The 21,486-nt window shown below is 39.0% G+C and overlaps 1 protein-coding gene across 14 annotated transcripts in view; it reads left to right on the top strand.

Annotated features, from left to right (window-relative positions):
- LOC137265983 (nucleolysin TIAR-like) overlaps positions 1-21,486 on the top strand; it is a 202,271-nt gene that overhangs the window by 167,319 nt on the left and 13,466 nt on the right. For 9 of the 14 annotated variants that reach the window (XM_067801475.1, XM_067801471.1, XM_067801474.1 and 6 more), the window contains 6 exons: positions 7,863-7,983; positions 11,998-12,090; positions 15,694-15,778; positions 17,262-17,394; positions 19,015-19,193; positions 20,427-20,536. In XM_067801475.1, coding sequence (XP_067657576.1) covers positions 7,863-7,983; positions 11,998-12,090; positions 15,694-15,778; positions 17,262-17,394; positions 19,015-19,193; positions 20,427-20,536 — 721 coding nt within the window. The remainder of the gene's footprint in view (positions 1-7,862; positions 7,984-11,997; positions 12,091-15,693; positions 15,779-17,261; positions 17,395-19,014; positions 19,194-20,426; positions 20,537-21,486) is intronic. The other 5 variants (XM_067801472.1, XM_067801477.1, XM_067801476.1 and 2 more) reach the window with 2 other exon arrangements.

Consider the following 21,486-nt stretch of genomic DNA (forward strand, 5'->3'; position numbering starts at 1 on the left):
GCGCAGATCGATGCTCATGTTGTTGATCACTGGATTGTCTGGTCCAGACTCGATTATTTACTGACTGCAGCCATATAGCTGTAATATTGCTGAGTGCAGCGTAAAACTAACCTACCTCACTCACTCACTCACTCATTGGTGTTCATGCCTTAGGCATGTTGGTTTAGTGTTTGTCCCTGTTCACCCATGCTGGTCATATTCAGCAGCCAAATGGGGATCTGGCTTGGCAACTTAGTGAACAGGTGTCATGGTGAATTGTTGCTCACTGTGTCAATCACTGGAGTGTCTCACCCAAGACTTTATAGCTGGTCATCATTTAACTCGAATATTGCAGAGCGTGATGTTGAACAACGAACAAAATGTCATATCAATGCCAGATCCCCTTGCTGGAATCTTGCCACTAGCAGCATAAATGGCCCACTTGCTTGTCAAATGGCTCATTTTGTCCTCTTGTGTTTCTTGTCCCTTTGACACCCAATAGTATTCTTGGACTGCTTCTTTCTTTATTGTCTGTGTTTATTTTAGGATTAAGGACTGGACACTTAATAAAATCCCACCCTTCTTAACATTTCTTTAATTTGTGGAAACCTAGAAATGCCATTGTAATATATACCGTAGATAGGAAATTTGTCTGAAGTGATAATCTACCCAATCCTGCCCTTGATCCAAGTCTTATGAATCTGAGTAAGTGTTCTTCAAGGAAGGCCCAGTTGTCAGGAACTCCTGTGATCATGGAGTCCACCACGTTCCTCCTAATCATTAGAGAAATATCGGCAGGTTAAGCTAAGCTATGGATTCCCTTGCTGGATTTCTGCAGACATTGTGGCGACCCATGACCTCTTAACGAGGCGGCTAGGTCATAGTGGCTTTGTTCCGTGGAGTTGTACTCACACAACTATTGCCATTACAACTCACTTTACAACAATGGCAACCATATTTACATCAATTTTCCCATCAGGGTTGTAGATCATTGGAAAGCCTTTTTATACGCCAATAGGTTCCAAATCGGTCAATTCATGGCATGATGTATTCACCATTGGAGTATTGAAATGTGGCCAACCAATCTCTTTCAAGAGATAATTCTTTATTCCCAGATTTGTGGATTGCTCTGAGGAATTTTACATCAGCATTTATGATTTTGTTTTTGTCCCATTTTTACAAGCAAGAGTGTGCTTGGACCTTTGCTTTAGACTACTTCTGTGTTAAATCAGAGACCTTGACCAATAACCCCAGCAAATATTTATGATGGTAAAGGTGTCAGTAGAACTGGTAGAAATTGATAAATTTGGACAATTTTCAAATCTGAATAGAAAGCTATGCCATAAAAGATAGTGACTGAAATGAGCTAGCTCCTGCCCCCTACTTTAGTCTGTCTGCCAGACCCTTGAGAATGTATAAACATGGTAGAGCAACTGAGTTGGAAATTGACTAGAAAGTTTCAATCGTCACAACACCAAAATTCAGCATGGCTTTTAGTCCATTTGGAATACAGTTTTTGGGGGGTTTATTCATGTATATATTTTTTGTAGTTTTATGTTTATTTTTAAGATATCTACATTCTCAGATCTAAATGTGGGTAAATCCATTTAAATATGCATTTGATTTATTGTAGAAGATTTCTGTGTTATTATATAATAGTAGTCTGGAGAAGACATTCAAGTGATGACATTATCACTGATCCAATCAGAATACAATGACATGCGATAACCAACTCGGCAAGATAACTATCCTTTCCATCCTGTCTCCTGGGCACTGGGGTAGCCTAGGGCTTAAAGCATTTCCTTGTCACACTAAAGATAACCCCACACACACACACACACACACACACACACACACGTCTGTTCTAGTGTTCCATCCATCCTGCAGTCATACATACCCTTTCACCGAGGTTTGATGTCTCCTGGTAAAGGTAGAAGACTAGTGCTTAAAGTGTTTGTCTCGCTAAACGTACTCTCACATCCCAAACCACCCAGATACCCCACCTCACCCCCAGTCAGTTCTCTCATTCTTCTGTGATACTCTTTCACCGAGGTTTGTTGGTCTTCTGGTTAAGGTAGATGCAACATATGACCTGAGGAACAATATTTTTCTTCCTCATGTCACTGACAGTCGATGCCCATAGCCCTGGTGTTTGTACTTCATTCCATCATCAGCTTTGCCTACGATTGATGTTTAGCCTAGCAACCAACTCAACACCGATAAGATTGTTCACGTAGGACTTTTGATAGCTGCTTCATCTCTGTGTAGATATTTGCGTCAGGTTCATCGGCAGATAACACACTCTTCAGCTTACAGGACGAGCAGTGAAGATTAACTTTTCTTTACTATTTATGTCTTTGCATGTAATATGGAACACTTTGTATTGATTTTTCTGTGCATGAAGTAAGGTTGTTTGTTCGCAGGATAGATTGATATCAAATGGAGAACATTAATATTTTATACAAGGTTGTGATTCAAAGGTTCTTTTTTACCGGTTAAATAATCTTATAATAGTCAGCAGTTAATTAATAGTAATAAGTTAATATCTTACAAGGTATGAATTTGTGGAAGCAATATTCCTTTTTGTTATCAAACAATATCATTTTCTCATTTTAAAAACACAAAATGGCAATATTTCATCCAGGTATTATCCTTCATTGTCTGTCTAAGTAAATGTAAACGTTGACACTTGTGAGATCATCAGACGTGAAGGAAATATACAACGAAAAAAGAGTGATTTTTGTTAACAGAATAATCTTCATGTAGTTTCTCACTGGTCATTAATGAACGTAGTGCGATCACCCTCATTTGCTTCAGTCTCTACTTAAACAATGGTGGCACGTGCTTGAGTCTTCATGTTTCAGTGTCATTGTGGACTTGATGGAACTGCAAACGGGCTTTGAGGGATTGAATATAGCGAAACCATGTAATACCCAGGTCATTTTATTGTGAAAGTAATAGCTGCCGAGACGCCCCTTTTCTCACCAAATATCTTTCTTTCATGTTCGTTCCAAATTAAGGCAACGGTGCTCCATGCTTTGTTAAAGCACTCACGAAAAGCCACTATTTCTGAACGTAAAGATCTACTTAGGGTCACGCTTTCACTTAATATTGTCCCAATTGCATTATGGCTGGTGAGATGAAGCTGTGTGTTTTCAGCAATAACAAATGGACTGACAAACACATTGTAGTCAGTAGGATGAAACCCAATATTTTGTATTTCTCTTGCATTTGTTGGAAGTGGGTTGTCAAGGTTGAGATTGATGGCCCTATTTCAAAAGCTCTAAAAAGTTTTCGAAGTAAGTTGTAAGTTTTGTTATATCATTTTGGAATTTAAAAACTCAAATATTCCATTTCATTTATTTTGTATGAAATAATATGTCTGTCTTTGTCACTTTTGGAGAAAAAAATTTCATTTTCAGTTCATGAATATTGTTTTTGTTTGTATTCCGAGTGGAAGAGTGCTTAAATATGATATATTTACGTTAGGCCATGAAATAAATCTTCTGGTCTGCTACACCAAACAATTATGAATGAAATACTGTGGTTACTGTCTTGAAGTTGAAAAATTGCGGATGTGACATGCATATATAGTTTTTTTCACTTGAAGCTATAGCGCGTGATGGTCTGATAAAGCTCAAAATTCATTGATGATGACGTAAAATCTTATTCACTGACGCAGTCAGATTTACATGAAATCTCTGAAATTTTATCTACTTACTTTCTAAAAGAGTATCAGATATTGACAGATCTGTTTGATGGTATTTATCAAAATAGGCAGTGTGACTTTAAACCACAGAGAAGTCACCGTGAGTGATTACAGTTCAACTAAACGTACCAGTCAGTTTGGTATTACATTTATCAAATGCCATAACAGAAGCAGCTCGATTAATGTCCATTATGCTACAGCATCCTTGCCTAATGTTCTGAAATCATGTCAATGTTTTCTGATATTTATTTAAACAGTTTTGTTCAAATTCACTCACAGTAACATTGAGAAGAGATCCAAATTTGCATAAATGCTCTCTTTATATGTTTTTAAAAAAAATTGTAATAGGTCTCTAATCAACTTATATTGGCAGCAAGAAAGTGAAAAAGCTCGCAGAATGGAAGGCAGGGGTGGGATATGGCCTTTGAAGTTCTCCAATAGAGAACGTGTAATAGATTTCTCTTTGTACAAAATGACTCAGGCGAAATGTCCCTTGAGTTTTTATTTTGACTGATTATCAGCAAGGGAAAGTATGTGTTTTTTCTCCAACAGCACTTTCTCTTTGGGACCTCAGAAAGGGTTGAATAATTCTTTTCATCCTGCTGCCTTGCCTTTTGATATTTTCACTTTGTAAAGGGAGACAACTGATGTAGTAGCTCTCCGTTCAAGTCATGTGTTTATTCCTGAAAATATTAAACACTTTCTTTTGATATACAACACCAGAAGTTTTCGGTCCTTTAAACAGTTCCAAGCAGACAATAGTTTTGGTTTATGGACAGTATCCACGACAGGAAAACACAAGCCAAAGGAAGGCAACCCAAACATTCTGGCTTAATGACAGGCTTCGAACACGCCAGTATTTTATCCCGACAGTTACCATGACGATTGCTGGGAATCGGGAGAAATTGTGTCATTTTCCATGGTCCCAAGGTACAGCTTCCCTAAGAGATGTGTATCATTCAACAATTAGTTCCACACGCTGTCAATAAATAGTCTCAAAGCTAGTAATTTTTCCTCTTTCCCAGGATGGTATATGTGTCTCGTAGAGTCAAATTACTTTGAATAAATTACACTTTTTCCACAGGCTTTTACACGAATTGGCTAGTTAAATATCTCAGCAAAAATCATTGAACTTACACTACTTCTGTTTTGGTAAAAGCCAAATCATATTGAAGCAGCCGTGTGGAAAATGGTTTTGTTTCCTTTTGGTGATTGCACCCATGGAAAAGAATGGTGGTAATTCAAAATGATATGCCTTCATTAACTGTCCCATTCATCACTTTTGTTTACCGATTCCATGCTTCACCAAGAGCTCCGATAAAAATCAGAACTGTCTGGCGGGGAGTAATTCCATTTAGTTGAAGAAGGTGAGGCTTCTCCTCCTCATACACAAACCAGAGCTATGACATGGATGCATCATGCACCGTATCGCCCCAGCTCTGCGTGGCATGCATGCAGACTATTGTTTATCAAGCAAGGCAAATTTGTTCTCCCATTTGCTGGATTAATAGATAGAAAATGGAAGAGAAACAGCATTTTTGTGACAATTAAGTGTATTGTATTCGGCCTCGTCATGGAAAAGGCATTGTTATCAGATAGGACTGATCAAGTTTGGCAACCCAAAGGAAAAAAACAAATAAACTTGGTAACGTGGTAATATTGCACTTAGGTGCAGTCTCAAGCCTAACCAGTTTAAACATGGGGTAATTAGGTTTAATTGTGGTATGGTAATGAAATAGAGAAGTAAATCTCTGAGAATTGCTGCCATATTTAATGTTATTAATGAATATTTCCCCAAGAACACAATCATTTTGCCTAGAATCGTGTCTGCTTTATGGCCATTTGTCTGTTGGAGGTGAGCATGAGGACGACCACCACTCACTCCTTGTTTTTTATTGGGAGGTCTTCTTGTGAATAATTCATGAGCTTATTGTATGGACAGAATCGAGAAATATGATAGATTTGTGGACAAGAAATGTCAAATGATTTGACCTTACTTTTAGCTTTTAAGATGTCGGAAAAGGTCATTTAGAGCCCCGGGATTGGGGGGAGGAGAAGATAAAAACACCAGATGGTAGAAATAGGTTCATTTATCAGAAAGGTTACATTGATACAGTATTCTGGTGTCTGAGTATGGCTGCGTCACTGTAGGATAATGGACACCGCTTTGGATCAAGATTGTGTCACATGTTTGAAAGTTTTAGTATCAATGGATGACATTGGTCTAATTAGGTCTAGGGTCACTACTGCCATATTGTTACATGTTAGGACCAGTGGTTCAGGATAAAATCACTGCACAAAATAGTCAAAGGTTTGGGTAATTTTTGGAATAGCGTCTTGGGTGGGTGATTGCTTATTTGGCAAAACCAGGTTTGATGGTCAGTGCTTGGTTCTCATTTGTCAACTTCCTTTTGTGTCTGAAAAATTCCAAATTCCTTTTGTATTTGACAGTATCAAATGACAAGCGGCTAAACCTAGAAATCCCATGGTTGATGTTGTAACCCTTTCAGGGTCAGTCAGGATGTGAGTGAGTGAGGGAGGTAGAGAGTGAGTTGGGTTTCGTTCTGGTTACACAGCATTTTAATTATATCATGGCATGTCTGCTCACTGTGGGGTGGAAAGCCTGAAGTGATTCTCATATGTGAATTGGGGCGGTGAGGTAGCCGAGTGCTGAAGGTATTTACTCGTCGTCTGACTCCTTGCTGAAGCCCTGATTTGATTTCCCAGATAGGCATAGTGTGTGAAGTCCTTTACAGATATTCCCCCACTGTGATGTTGCTAGAATATTGCTAAAAGTTCCATTAAACCCAAGTCATTCGCTCACTCCACTCACTCCACTTACTCATTCAATCATTCAATCAGGTGTTTATCATTTAAGTGAGAGCATAGGTATGATGGTGACAAAGCCTTTGTGTTTTGACAAAGTGGAAGTCATCTTCTAACATCCTGTGTCACTTCAAGATTTCCTCACCATGTTGATGACCCTTGAAATAACTGAAACACCATTTTAAGAGGCGATGAGCCCAACTTCGTTGCCCACTCTTGTACGGTCAAGATGAGTGAATTGTGTTTATCACCTCATCAAACTCATTCTCATGTGCTCCTAAAATATTTAACTCTAAAGTAGTGGAATGCACTACCCAACCTCTGTGAACAGTTCCAACCAGAATATTGTGATGGAGGCAACCCCTTAGCCTTTTACAAACAGACAAATGGAATCAGTGTTTGTCTGTACCATCATTCTTACCCCCACACTGACACATTTCATTTCAAATATATCCACAAATCTCATCAGAAGGAAGTCTCTTCCATGTGCTTCAATTTAATGGGATAGTTCCTATAAAGCCTTAATTCTAAGTCAGTGTTTAATCAAGACGACACAGCCTTGCCTGAAGGGCAGCTTTTTGCCGTATCACACATGTCCCTGAAACAGACAAGCAAACAGGCGATATTTTATGGAAAATTTCAACTTCACAAAGCCGGAGTAATTGTCACACCTTGGAGAAAACTGAAAAAGCTGAGCTGATGGGGACATACTCGGGCAGTGTGGAATCCTTGCCGTTAGCTGAGTGACAACAGTTGTCTCCGTTCTGCCGCGATCCCCTGCTGCTTATGAGATTGCTTCACATCTTCACGTCTGTTCTGGCCCATCTTTGAGCTCTGCGAAGACAGTTGAGAAAAACATGTGTTGATCAATACAACCCGCAATTTAAACTCTGAACATTGCTTTCCTGTATGTGTTAGGATGTTCTTGTGAAGATACCCAAGACCAGGCTTTCTGTGCCGTTCCATGTAAATTAGCGAGCAAAAAAAATGAGTTCATTACTGTTTTCTTTGCTCTTTTATTGATTTTTGGGAGGAAGGTGTAGGTTTTTTTCTGTCACCAGGACAAGAGTGTCGCGCGATTTATGCAGTTTCACAGGGACAGAAACATGCCTGTTGCGTTTGTATTAAATAAACGTCAGCAATGAATTTCATTTACGTGAGCCAGTTGTGTTCGGAAAATTATTCTTAGAGCCATTTTCTGATTACTTTGTCGAAAAACGCAGCCTGATTTCATCCATTCCTATTAACTTTTTCCTGCTTTTTTCTTCCTCTTCGACATGATTTATTGCCACAAAGTGATTGGAATAAAGTAGCACTTCATAACTTTGAATCCATCTTTTTTTTCCAGGATGCAGAAAACGCAATCGCCAATATGAACGGGCAGTGGTTAGGTTCCCGGCCAATCAGAACCAACTGGGCTACACGAAAACCTCCTGCCCCAAGTCAAAAAGAAAACAGATGGTCGTCAGGTGAGATGGTGAAATTTGTCTCAAAAAAACCTAATCAAACACTGCTTCTTGTCATCGGTCTGACTCCAGGGAAGGTTCACTTTGACGTCTGCTGTCTCTGGATAAAAAGTTCTCCAAAAACATTGTATTTACTCCTCCCAACGAAAGGTTAAGGTTTTAATTATGATCCCCTCAACAGGATCCACTTCACTGAAGGGTATTTTGAAGTGGGTTCCTCAGAATGAAAAAAAGGAAAACACTCATTGCTGGAAGACAAACAATAAAAAGTGAAAATTATCTGTGTATTACTTTTATGATGGGTCTCAAGAGCACGGTGTAAAAGCCAAGAGGGGATAGCTGGAAGGGAATTACCCATACTGCATCTTTTCCTCGTCAGGCTGCCCTCATGGTATTGTGAATAGGGAGTCTGTGTGCGGTGTGTCACTGGTTCGAACCCTGGCTGCTTCACATTTGAGACCATTAGGTGATATCAGAATTGAGGGACAGAGCAAGGGTTGGTCAGCTGAGTGTCAGAATTTTCATTGCAGTATGGTATGCTTGTGAAACATTTGCATGGTTTCTTGGTAGACTAGCATTATAAAATCAGTAAAAGTCGACATTCACGTAAACATACTTGCTTACAATCATGTCATCTGGCTCATTAAGTGTCATATGTACTTTGCTATGTGGTTCATAATTTTCGTCACTGTTTTGTGTGGTTGACATCATTTATTGAATCTCGTAACTCTTCAACCCTATTCAGCACCCTGAGACGAGGGCGGACAGTCAGAATTTAACCGACACATTTGTAGCATAAGAAATTAGTAAAGATCAGCTGTATTGATTCCATTTTAAATTTATTACTTCACACACAGAATTCTTAGAATTTGACAGCAGAGTCAATATACTGATACTCACAAGTGTAGAAAATTTGGCAACAAAGGGCATTGATGCCAACTTGAGTGACCATGTTTGTAATGAGACATTGTCAAGAACTGGAGTTTGAAGGGGTAGGTAAATATGAACATCTCATACCTCTGTTGTCCGTCTGCACCAGGAGACATTGAAGAGCAAGTCTGATGCCATTTAATTACCACGAGAATTAATAACTTATTATGCTAATGAAGAGCACATTTGGAAAATATTGTTCAAATATGTACTTGATGAGACTCCAGATGGGAGTGTCATCTAGTTAATCAGGCACTCTTGTAGGAGGACTGAGTGTATGATGAAAGTCATGGGAATAGATCCCAGAAGTGTGCCCTTTATTCCATTAGAGATCATAAAACATCCACCTAGACTTTAGTCTAATCACTCATTAAGGGCTTGAATAGGAGAATCAAGGGCAGGATATCTGTAGTGGAGGGACAGAGGGGAATTCCGACGTGTGGTAGTTCTACATTGTGCAGTTACCTAATGTTAATGATGTCTCGAGGGATGGTACAGTTTTGAGGATAGAGTGGGTGCTTCTGTAATGATTAGCCATCAGTTCTTGGATCTTTTAAAAAGTGCATGCTTAGAAGAGTCATAGGGATAGGGACAGGTCAGTTCATTTATCAGGATATTAATGAGTTGGTGTTCAAAATATTCCGATGATTGTTTCAAAATTGGTAATCGTGGAATATTTTCAAAGTGTGAAAATTATGGTTTTTGTCTGTAGCAAGTGTCTTTGAAGTAAACGAAACATGATGGGGTGATAGGTAGAAGCTGGAGGAAACGGGAAGTCTTCAACCACAACTTGCAATCACTAGTCATATTTGCAGTTTCCAAAACTTAAGCATGTCAAAATAAACAGTGACTATGTTTGGAGGTTTGTTTGTTGTGTCTCCAGGTTTGTGGATCAAAGTTCTGGGTTTATGGGTTCCAACTAACTGGCAGTTCATGATAAATGATTAAAAACCGGTTCAGAGTCATGTTGTTTGACATTTATTTCTTTTAAACTCTTTCATTTGAGTTCATGTCACAAAATTGTGTCATATAATACTTCTGATGAAACATGCCTTGCATCTGCCAAGTACCTCTCGTGTCTCATTTCAGAACTGGATGTCAAAACAGGGTTGTTGAAAAATGCACAAAAATGCATAAAATTTTATGCTACCTTTGGATGATGCATTCTCTTGACCCAGATTCACCAAATTAAAGATAAAAAATAGATGGTGATATTGTCGCTCTGTAACAATTATACGAGTGTGAATTCTTTCTCGAGTGTCACATGTCAAATCACATTTCTCTGACTCTGCACCAAGGTGAGAGAGGGAAACTTGCGAGACTGATCTCGTCAAGTTTAACACAAAACAGATTTCCACTTTTTCACTATAATCCATTCCCGGGTCAACCGATGTTCACCCGTACCGTTCGATAGTCTACTATTAGCATGATCATTTGCATGTGTTTATCATAATCACATTTTTATGGGGATTAATGATGCACGTTTATGCCTCATCGGCTATGGATTATTCTCCACCAAGGTGATCAGACGCCATCGCGAGTATGGCATCGGAAAGATGACAGGAAGGAAGGGTTAATGGCTCGACATAGGGCGGCCATCTTCTGGCTTTGCTGTTTCGGGGGATATGGGGGAAATGTCAGAGGTTAAGGCAGGAGGAAAGGTGGCCACATTTGACCACATCTTGCCATATTGTAAGACGCTAGGTTTGAACCTCTAATGGCTCCATTCAAATGTTATGGATGCGTTGCTCTGATGTGAGCTGTTTCCATTACTTCATCAAATACTTTTTTTGAGCAGACACTTTCAGTTTTATTTCAGAATTTTTCAGTTTTCATTGAATTTTTTTCTCACGGGTCTGGATTTCTGTGTGTCTTCTGATGTTTGCTTCCTTGAAATGTTTTGTTTTGTTGTGGTTTTTTTGTTTTGTTTTTTATCAAGAAAGTGTTATTGTTTGGTAGCATGGAAACTTTGTAAAAATGTGAAGAAAAACATTAACCTGAGTTTGACTTGATTTTGAAATCCAGTATCAGATTGTGAAAGTGTAGTGACAGCTCAAGAGAGACATGAAATGTTTCTTTAAAGGTCCCACGCAGCAAATTGGGATGTTTTTCATTATACAGGTTAAAAAAATTCCCCTTTCTTTCAAAAGTATTTTCTTCCTCTCTATTGGCTCAATTATGAACAAAATATAGACACCTTTACAAAACTATAACATTAATAGAAGACTAACATGATTGTACCAACATGAATTCATTGATTGAATTTCAGTTTTAATGCCTAACTACTTTATAAGTTACAGAAATAAGTTTTCAACAACAAAACCTGTTAGGCAACTGACTGAATTGTCACAATACATAGGTTTCATGAATCGATACTTATCATAACAACCATGTCATGATTCGATACATATCACGATACCTATTTTTGTGGCATTATTGTTAAAATTTAGTTGTATTTTGTACGTTAAAATTTTATGTTTTATAATTGTCCCTGAAAACATCAACATTTTCTGTTCTCAGAGATAAAAAAGTTCTACCTGCCATCTTTGAGCATGAAAAATAATCATTTATAACGTAAACACATTGAAACCAATGCTTCCAAATGTAAATATTGGTACAGTTTTGAATATATCAATAATTGTATCATCTGAAGAAAAGTAAAGATTTGTCTTGGCATCCCTACTGGATTGGGTGGTTAGACTCACTGACATAATTTTCTGATAATGCCTTTAGTATCCTAGATGTATAGATAGTGTATGCCCTAGACATGAACATTTAGGAGTCATCATGACTCACTGTTGTCAAGTTCAGTGTGGAACTTTCAGCAGGACGTCAACAGATTGTTTAGTGATAATGATAAATCTTTTCAGGTATTTAATCAGCACTGAGCAGTTAACTGGCAAACAAAAAACTAAATGGTTTTAAACGCGAACAAATTACGAGCTTTGTTATATTTTTAGATAGTTTGTGTGTCAAATACACAGCTTTTCTGCGCCAGGACAAACACTTTAGAGATTGATACCTGACTACTAAGAGTACCAGGATAAATACTGATGACCACACTAACATTCTTTTTTTGGTTTCCAGATGTAAAACCTCTCTCCTACGATGAAGTGTTCAGCCAATCCAGTGCCACAAACTGTACAGTCTATTGTGGGGGAATTTCAAATGGACTCACAGGTACTGGAACGGTAGCATGACTTTCACCTAGGCCTATCATTAGTATGTACAAGTGCAACAGGCAGAGTTGGATGGCTTTGTGGATGTGGCGGAGCTTGTAACACAAAAGAGTCATGGTCTGTCATAAAGTAGAAGTCAGTGATTTGCTGCCTGTCAGTTTCAAGCAAAGGGAAAAGGGGAAATGCAATGGCTAGGGTATTTTTACTGAGGTTAATGATCTGTAATTTGATAGTGTCGTATTCTTTTCTGCTATAATTTGACTTCAGAGTTATCTTAAAGAGATAAGCAGGTGTAGAAGCTAAATCAATTACTGAGATTTCCTGATGGGTTCTGAAGGTGTTTTTGGTACTAAGTGGAGATAAGTGAGTGTTTAGCATCCTCTCGAGTCACATTCTCGGAGGGGCACAGAGTTGCATGGCACAAACCTATAAATGTTGTTGGAATCCCACATTGCTACCATAATGTGTCTCGGATTGTCAGCTCGATATCCCTGCTCGTAAGCTTCAGCAAAGTGGTAGATGTCTTCCACCGGTATCCCACATTCAGCTGACACACTCCCTCGTTCAGCTATACCCAACTCGCTTACTCACTCAGGGTGGGGTAGACTGGTGGTAAAAGCTTCGTTCGTCACGTCGAAGACCTTGATTCAGTATCACCACGTGGGTAAAATGTGTGAAGCCCATTTCTGGTGTCCCCAGCCTTGATATTGAGGCATCAAATCACTCGCTCGCTCACTCACTCACTCACTCCTGGAGATCAGTTCTATGTATGTCATTATTGCCTACAGAAATGCTATTAATAGGGTTAGTGGTATGACTAGGAATGGCTGTTAAAGTTCGCGACTTTAAAATTACTGCTCTCGTCACTGTGATCGCTTTGAGAAACCGATCAGTCACTGATCGTGAGACTTGGAAAAACAATATCAGTCTCATCTTTTCCAAAGACAGAGTCTTCATTCCTTCAAAATGCACTTAATCAGCAGCTGACTGATAAGTTCTTTCAAGCTATCCTGTTTCACAGACATTACAACCAGTCACAAAAAAAATGTCCAAAGTCAAATTCCGGACAGACGTGCTAAAAAAAAACACAAGTCGTGATTTATATCTCAGTGGAGATATTGAGCAATTTCCACCAGCCTGATGTAGGCCTAGAAAACTCCGAACAGGGACAGGACCACAAAGTGTACTAACCCTAGTAATGGTAATCTATAAGAAGCCACTAAAATTGGACTTATCACTACCGGCTCTTCAGGTACATTTAACATTGCTCAAATTGGCTCTGATTGGTGACTCCATGCTAACTCCCAATTCAAGGTTTGGTCTAGTAGACGAGGAGGTCAGGGATGTTCTTGACTCTTGTCTGAAGTCAACTTGACGATTTCATGGATAGCCTTGAATAACATTAAAGTTTAAATGGAGTCTGGGAAGGTCGTAGTGAATGCAGAATCAGACTCTGATACGAGAATTTGACTCATTGAATGAAAACTGCAACGTTAGAGCAATGTATTGCTGATGTGGATGCCTTTCTTACTTTCATGTCAGTGGACATTTGTTAAAAAGTTTAACGAGCAGTTACACTGAATAGCTTCTTTGGGTAAAACCTTTTAAGGATTGTAGGATTCTTTCAAATCCTAGATTTATCAGAGCACTGCCCATCCTTAGGGAACAATCAAGTAGCCTTGTGGGTAATGTGTTAGCTTTTAACGCATGAGGCTAAGGTTTAATTCTGCATATGGGGATTCTGGGGCAGAAGAGGTCCCTTGTAAGCAATGCTTGTTGAGAGAGGAGACTGTAATGGGACTTTGGTGACCTGACTGATTTATGGCCTTCTATGGGAGCTGGAGTCCGAGGGTGGGAGGACTTAATGGTAATAACGGGACCTGGAGACCAGCTGTGACCTATGATCTGACTGACTTAGCAGCTATTATGGGATCTAGGGACCAACTGTCACCTGTGACCTGTTTAGTTTAGTAGATCATCATGGTGGTATTGATCAGTATTGACACATGTATGTAAGATTTCACCTGACTCTTGTACCATCAGACCCGTGAAGGTCCCGGGATAGAATAGGCCTTCAGCAACCCATGCTTGCCATAAAAGGTGACTATGCTTGTCGTAAGAGGCGACTAACGGGATCGGGTGGTCAGACTAGCTGACTTGGTTGACACATGTCATCGGTTCCCCATTGCGCAGATCGATGCTCATGTTGTTGATCACTGGATTGTCTGGTCCAGGCTCGATTATTTACAGACCGTCGCCATATAGCTGGAATATTGCTAAGTGCGACGTAAAACTAAACTCACTCACTCACTCTTGTACCATCAAACTCATATGCTAAGGATCCTTACAAAAGTAGTTACAGTCAACCACCAATGTGTCAATAGCTGGTGTGTCAAGAGGTGAAAGCTTAGTCTTGGCATATTCCTTATCATCTCATCATTTTATGATTGTGCCAAACCTTAGACAACTCTTAAGTATTTACTGAGGTTCTTTCAGGTTTAGAACAACAGGCTAGCTATTCTTGAAACGTTCACAGCCCTACGAACTTCTTAAGTCCATTCTTATCAAAGTTAAGAATTCTTAGGGCTACGAACGTTTCGAGAATAAGGGCCCAGGGCAGATGGGAGAGCATAATGGTTAATGTGTTTGGTCATCTGCCTTGGAGGCGGTAGCGTAGCCTAGTGTTCAAAGCACTTGCTCGTCACGCCGAAGACCCGGGTTCAAGTGGGTACATTAAGTAAGCCCATTTCTGGTGTCCCTCCTCTGTGATGTTGCTGGAATATTGCTAATAGTGGTGCAAAACCATACTCACTCACTCATCTTCTTTGACACTGCTAGAATGTTGCTATAAGTGGAGTAAAACCTCACTCACTCACCCACCTTTGAAACAATAGTGTTTGTCTATACTTGTAATATGTCACAGGTATTGAAAGATCATCACCAAGACTGTTGAAGATCCATTCCACAAATCACTGTGTGTTTAGTTGGCAAATACCAAATTCACATCACACAGCGTGAACCTACATTGGGTACAAACAGTCACAGTATCCCAGCCATTGATTGATGAAGGCTGTGATGAGGTGGTTGCTTGTAAGTCCACGCTGTGCTGTCCAGGTCATTCTGGGTGGCCATCAGTACTAGATGCAGATTGTACCACCCTGGGAATATCAAGATATATGAAGCACAGTCAGATGAGAAATTGAAATTAGCATTACTCTAACACACCATCCTTCATACAGAAACAAGCGTGTCAGATATTTGTAATCCTTTTTCATGGAGCCTTCCTTTCAAACTCGGCAATGAATCATTCTTCCACAAAGATTGAGTCCAGTTGCAGATAAGGTGTCTTTGATAAGTATGGCAGAACAAATTATTTAAGAAACAGCTCTTAGCTTTTATGAGTGAACCAGATTCCTGATTTATCAAGTATTGTTTCTCTGTCAGACTGTGTTAATGTTCTTTGGACTCCATTATTTCGAATGTGTTGAGGAAGTGGACGGGGGCAGATTTCAACTGTGAGATTGGTTAGTTATTTTGTTGTGGGTCTCATTTATTTTTGTTCCCATGGGAATTGGAAATTTATTTCTCGCTTCTTGTTTTCCAGAGGAGTTGATGAAGAAGACATTCAGTCCTTATGGGGCTATACAAGAGATCAGGGTGTTTAAAGATAAAGGTTATGCTTTTGTAAGGTAAGTTTCAACTGGTGTTCTGACTTGTTAGAGAGATTAACACTCCCAATTCAAGGACAGACCTTTTAAGTTCACATTTTAGTTCTCACTCTGACCTGGTTTTGAGTTAGGAGCTGAACATTGTGAGTTGCTCAGTTTCCGTGCGTCATTGAGTATTTGAAGAATGGGAATTTGGAACCGATGGTGTTCTGAATGAATATACAAACCAAAGTCATGTAAACAGTCTTGTAACATTTACCCACCATGAAGAATAAGACATGTATTTGAAATAGGATCAATCTACATACAGGGAACATCTCTATAAAATTGTAAACTCTACTCAGAATGACAGGTTGAACATGGGCATTGTTATGAGAACGGTTATTCTCCAGTGATGAACTTTGAAAAAATGCAAACCTCATCAGTGTAGGCAAAATGTAAGGCCTTGGTATCAAATAGTCCAACTGACTATTAACACTGTATTATTGCTCGTGAATTATATCTAAACAGCATCATAAATACTGTGGACTATTTCAAAGGTATAATGATATCAATGACAAATATATCATCTGACTTAAAACCTTTAATTAGCAACTGAAAACCAAACATTAACATGCTTCTTAATATTGCATTCTAAGTTGAAATTCCCTTTCACGTTTTTCATTGTATTCTACCACATTTTATGGTTAGTCGGTCACTTTCATTGCTTAATGGGTTGATGATATAAGATATAGACTCACAATTCATAACACTTGACACTGAACACAAGAACATCAGGCATCGTAATGGCAGCTGCATTTCTGTTTCAAAAAGAGATGTATCATAAACTCAAAATTCCATTGTAGTAGCTACCCCTCGAGATGCAAGTTTTATGAATATATGAATTATGATGTAATAAAAGTTTTTAGATGAAGAAATATCACTGAAGTTGTATGTTGAAAAAAGAATTTTTTTTTAATTTTGTTTCTGCTTTTTGAAACTTGATGGATTGCATGTGATAGTACATGACATTTCAATTCATATAATACCTATCAATGGATTTTTTGTGTTCTGGTTGTTAATTCTGATAAAACTGCAATGTGAAGTATTAGACATTGAAGAGTGCCAATGTACAGCAGCTTAAGGGGTAAAGATTATTTCACATTTCTTCGGGGAGAAATTTGATTTGTGACTGTGCGAAAACCCACATAACTGGAGCAAAAAATACACTAAAATGTGACACTCTATGTAGCAACAAAGAAAACTAATGTACTTTGTGTCTGCAAACCAGAGAACACGATTTCCCAAAATAAATTTTGGCAGATATGCATTTGAGTAAAGATTTATTTTATGCAAGCAGTTTTAAATATTATTTTGATAATGAATTGATGACATGCTTTCAAGAAGGTTGCATACAGCTAGAAACTTGTTGAAGTTGCGCTGTTTTCTTCAGTGAAACTCAATTAGTTTATGTTACATTTTGGATGGCTTAAACATCCTCATCAAAGTCTATCTTACCTTTCAGATTTGCTTCTAAAGAAAATGCAACAACTGCAATTGTATCTGTACATGGCACAACAGTGAACGACCAACAAGTGAAGTGCTCCTGGGGGAAAGAGTCGAACGATCCAAGTCAGACAACACAGCAATTGGTAAATGTACGTACAGACTTGACACTCCTAAAACCTCTCTTCAATCTGGCACCCTCGACCCATGAAGATCTGGGTTAAAATTTGTCCTCAGTAACCCATGCTTGTCTTAAGAGGCAACTAAAGGGATCGGGTGGTCAGGTTCACTGATTTGGTTGACACATCATCATATCACCGTTGCATAGATGGATGCTCATGCTATTTATCACTGGATTGCCTGTCCAGACTGGAATATTTACGGACTGCTACCATATAGCTGGAATATTGCTGAGTACAGGGTAAAACTAAACTCACTCTCTCACTCACTCACTCACTCACTCACTCACTCACTCACTCACTCACTCATAATGTATTAACAGGAATAATAACGATTACCAAATCAGATTACGGTAGTCAACACCCACATGTGTTCTAGTATAAAAGTATTTGTCATTACACCTCAACCCATTTCAGTGATGATTTCACATGTATGCTACTCAAAAGAAGTTAAGGAACAATTCTTGCATGTCATTATAGTTAGCCTTTCATGTCATAACAGATAAACTACAGCAATATGAAGGAATTGTGAGGAATATATGGGCATTTTTGTGATATTTACGAACCCTGATATTCACACCCTGTTATTACCAGAGTATATCTGTTCGTATCACATGGCTGGAGAGGTAAACATTCTGCATAGACTGTCTATTTTTGGTGTTATGACATTGCGATATCTTCAAACGTCCAAATGTTAACACCAGTTATTGACTCACTGTCTATGTTTGAGATGAGTATGTAGCCTGAAAGTTACTACATGATCCATGCCGTCTTTCTTCACAGTCTTATAATGTGTCCGAACGTATATCGGAAGAATGGAATGGGATTTCCTGTAAGATGGAGTGTTTTATGAAAAAAATTGATCGGCTGGAACGTTGACAGGGGATTGTGTATAGAAGTGTGTGTGGCAAAATTGACGTAATGAAATACTCTTGACATTTCAGTCTGTTGAATGTTTGAATATAACAGACATATGTACGTAATTGAGCTATATAATATAACTCCAATATCATTTCTTACAGTTTCTGCTGAAGACATGAATATAGGAACATTTAAGTGAAATCAAATTATTTTCAAAAAGTCAAATTATTTTGAATACAAACTGTACCAGAACAATGCTGCAGTTAGCTTGATAGATATAAAGCATGTTCAAAAATGTCCACATTAAAAGCTTTAAATAAGAAATACAGCTGTATGCTGAAGAAATGTCAAGGACTTTGCAAGTTGATAGCTGGAGATTCTGTTAAGACTTTGGTTAATGGTTGTTTTACATGCTCATATAACTTCTGAAGTATTCATCCATTATTCTCACATTGCAAGTATCCATTGTAATATATTTGAAGTTTGGTATCATGAAAAGATTATTGTCTTTCATTTATTTCAAGTTTCTGTGATATGAAAAGCATAGCAGGGTTATACGTGATGCAGAGATTAGTAAGTGAAGCATATTCTCTCTCTCTCTCTCTCTCTCTCTCTCTCACACACACACAATCCCTCTTTCCTCCTTTCTCTCTGTCCCTCAGTCATTCACTCTGTTTTCATTAACTTGCCACGTTTTCATTTACAAATACAGAGATATGTTTTATTTTACAGCAGCAGCAGCAGCAACAACAGCCTTACCAGGCAACATCGCCCAACACGTACGGTCAGTACTTCAACATGGGCTACTACAACTACCCCGGCAACAGCGCCTATCAGAGTGTGGGCCAGGCAGGCTATATACAGGCAGCCAGCATGAGTCAATGGCCCCAGTATAACTATCAGTTTGCAGGGTAAGCATAATGGAGATAGATAGTGGCATTGATTTTGCCGGAGACAACGATCTTTGTATTCTGTGTATCGCAATCATTGTATCCATAAAATGTATAAACCCTGGAGTGTCATAGATTCTGTTTGTATGAGACACATGCACTGACAAAGGCTGAAAGCTGCACCCACCAGACATTCTGTGTTAAGTTCGTGATGGTATCCCGTTCTGCCAGACAGTTCTGACAAAAATTATTTTGAAACGTAACATATACATGTTATATGATGATGTGTTAATACACACAGCCCGCGCCAAATGTTTGAGTCTGCTTGCTGGAATTTGTCTGTAGGGAATATTATTAATGGTGTTTAATGTTAATATATGGGAAATGGCTAAGCTTATCAGACGTAAAGAAATGTTTTGGGGCTTGCACCTCACAGATTACAGCCATAATTATGTGATACGTTGACAGATGATATACCAGTGGATTTTGAACTGCTTGAATCAAACCTTACCATATTGAGAGAGCTGTGTTCTGCCGGGGCGGTGGGGTAGCATAGTGGTTATGCGTTCACTCGTTGTGCTGAAGACCCATGTTTGATTAGATCTGGGTTAGAATCATTAAGGGTGCTTAGTCCGGTGAGCTGATTTGGATGTCATCGTGTCCCAACTGAGTAGGTTGGTGCTCATAATGTCAACCACTGGATTGTTTGCTCCAGACTTGACAATTTAAAGGTTGCTGTTATATAGATTGGATACTGCTGAATGTAAACCAACAAAAGCTCACTCACTCAATCTTCAGTAACCCATGCTTGACATAAGAGACAAATAACAAGGTCAGGTAGTCAGGTTTGGAGACTTTGTTGACTCATGTCATCATATTCCAATTACCAAGATTGATGTTCATGCTGTTGATCACTTGATTGTCTGGTCCAGCCTCAGATATTTGCAAATCCCTGCCATACAGGTGGAATATTGCTGGGAGCAGCGTAAAACTAAATTCACTCTCTAACTCACTCAATCAGTCATTCATTCACTCAGTCACTCACGTTTCTGAACGATTCTGAGTTCAAAGAAAATGGATGTGCTGTGTGTGAGTATTCATCAGTGAAAATCTAAATTTCCTAATTACGGCAGAGCAAAAGTTGGTGTAATCAATAGTCCATAATCTTGCATTTAGTTTGGAACATCAAACTTTGAAGTCCAATTTAACATTTTCACTCACTCACTCACTCACTCACTCACTCACTCGTTTCAGTGGCAATATGCAGATGCAACAGCAGTGGGGTCAAGTGCCAATGCAGCCAGGGCAACAGCAGTTCAACGGGCAGCAACAGCAGGGTGTGGTCGGCTACCCTATGCAGCAGGGTGAGATTACCATTTTTAGATACTGTGCTCTAAGTCAGTGAGTGGCCGCGGTGTGTCCATGTGCGCACGTGCCTGCCTTGACGTGTGCGCACTGACTCACCCACCATGTATGCGACTACCACACTAATACCAGTGGGGCTCGCTACTACCACGTACAGAGGAAACTAATATTACCTGCATCTTACAATAGGAAGAATGTTGTGCTGTTCACCCTTTCTTGTGGGTTGGAGGAAGCCAGGCTGGTTGACTTGACATACTGTAGGCGTTTGCAATAACCCACACACGTCTCAGAATGTTCCTTGAGTAAGTTGTTCTATATTCGCTATCTAGGTTATACAGTATATTCTCTTTCTAGCCCATTTGGTATGACCTCCCGTGTATAGGCTAAATGGTATATTCGCTGTCCAGGTTATGCCATATATTCTCTCTCAGGCCATTTTGTAAGACCTCTCGTGTATACGGTAAATGGTATATTCCCAATGAAGGTTATATGGTATATTCTCTCTCTAGCCCATTTTGTATGACCTCTCGTGTATAGGCTAAATGGTATATTCGCTGTCCAGGTTATGCCATATATTCTCTCTCAGGCCATTTTGTAAGACCTCGCGTGTATACGGTAAATGGTATATTCCCAATGAAGGTTATATGGTATATTCTCTCTCTAGCCCATTTTATATGACCACTTGTGTATAGGCTAAACAGTGTGTTCCCCATCTAGAATATGCAGTATATTCTCTCTCTAGCCCATTTTATGTGACCTTGTGTATAGGCTGAACGACATAGGTTACGGACATTCCCTATCGAGGTTTATCGATATTACTTCTGTGAAAAATACAAGTAAAATATACAGTGCCTAGTCAACAGATGGAGGGTATCTGTGTACATTATGCAAGTTTTATTTTTTATTGAATAAACACACAGTAAAGGAAAGCTTATAATTTATGAAATTC

This window comes from Haliotis asinina, chromosome 15 (genome assembly GCF_037392515.1).
Source record: "Haliotis asinina isolate JCU_RB_2024 chromosome 15, JCU_Hal_asi_v2, whole genome shotgun sequence".
NCBI classification, from domain to species: Eukaryota; Metazoa; Mollusca; class Gastropoda; order Lepetellida; family Haliotidae; genus Haliotis; species Haliotis asinina.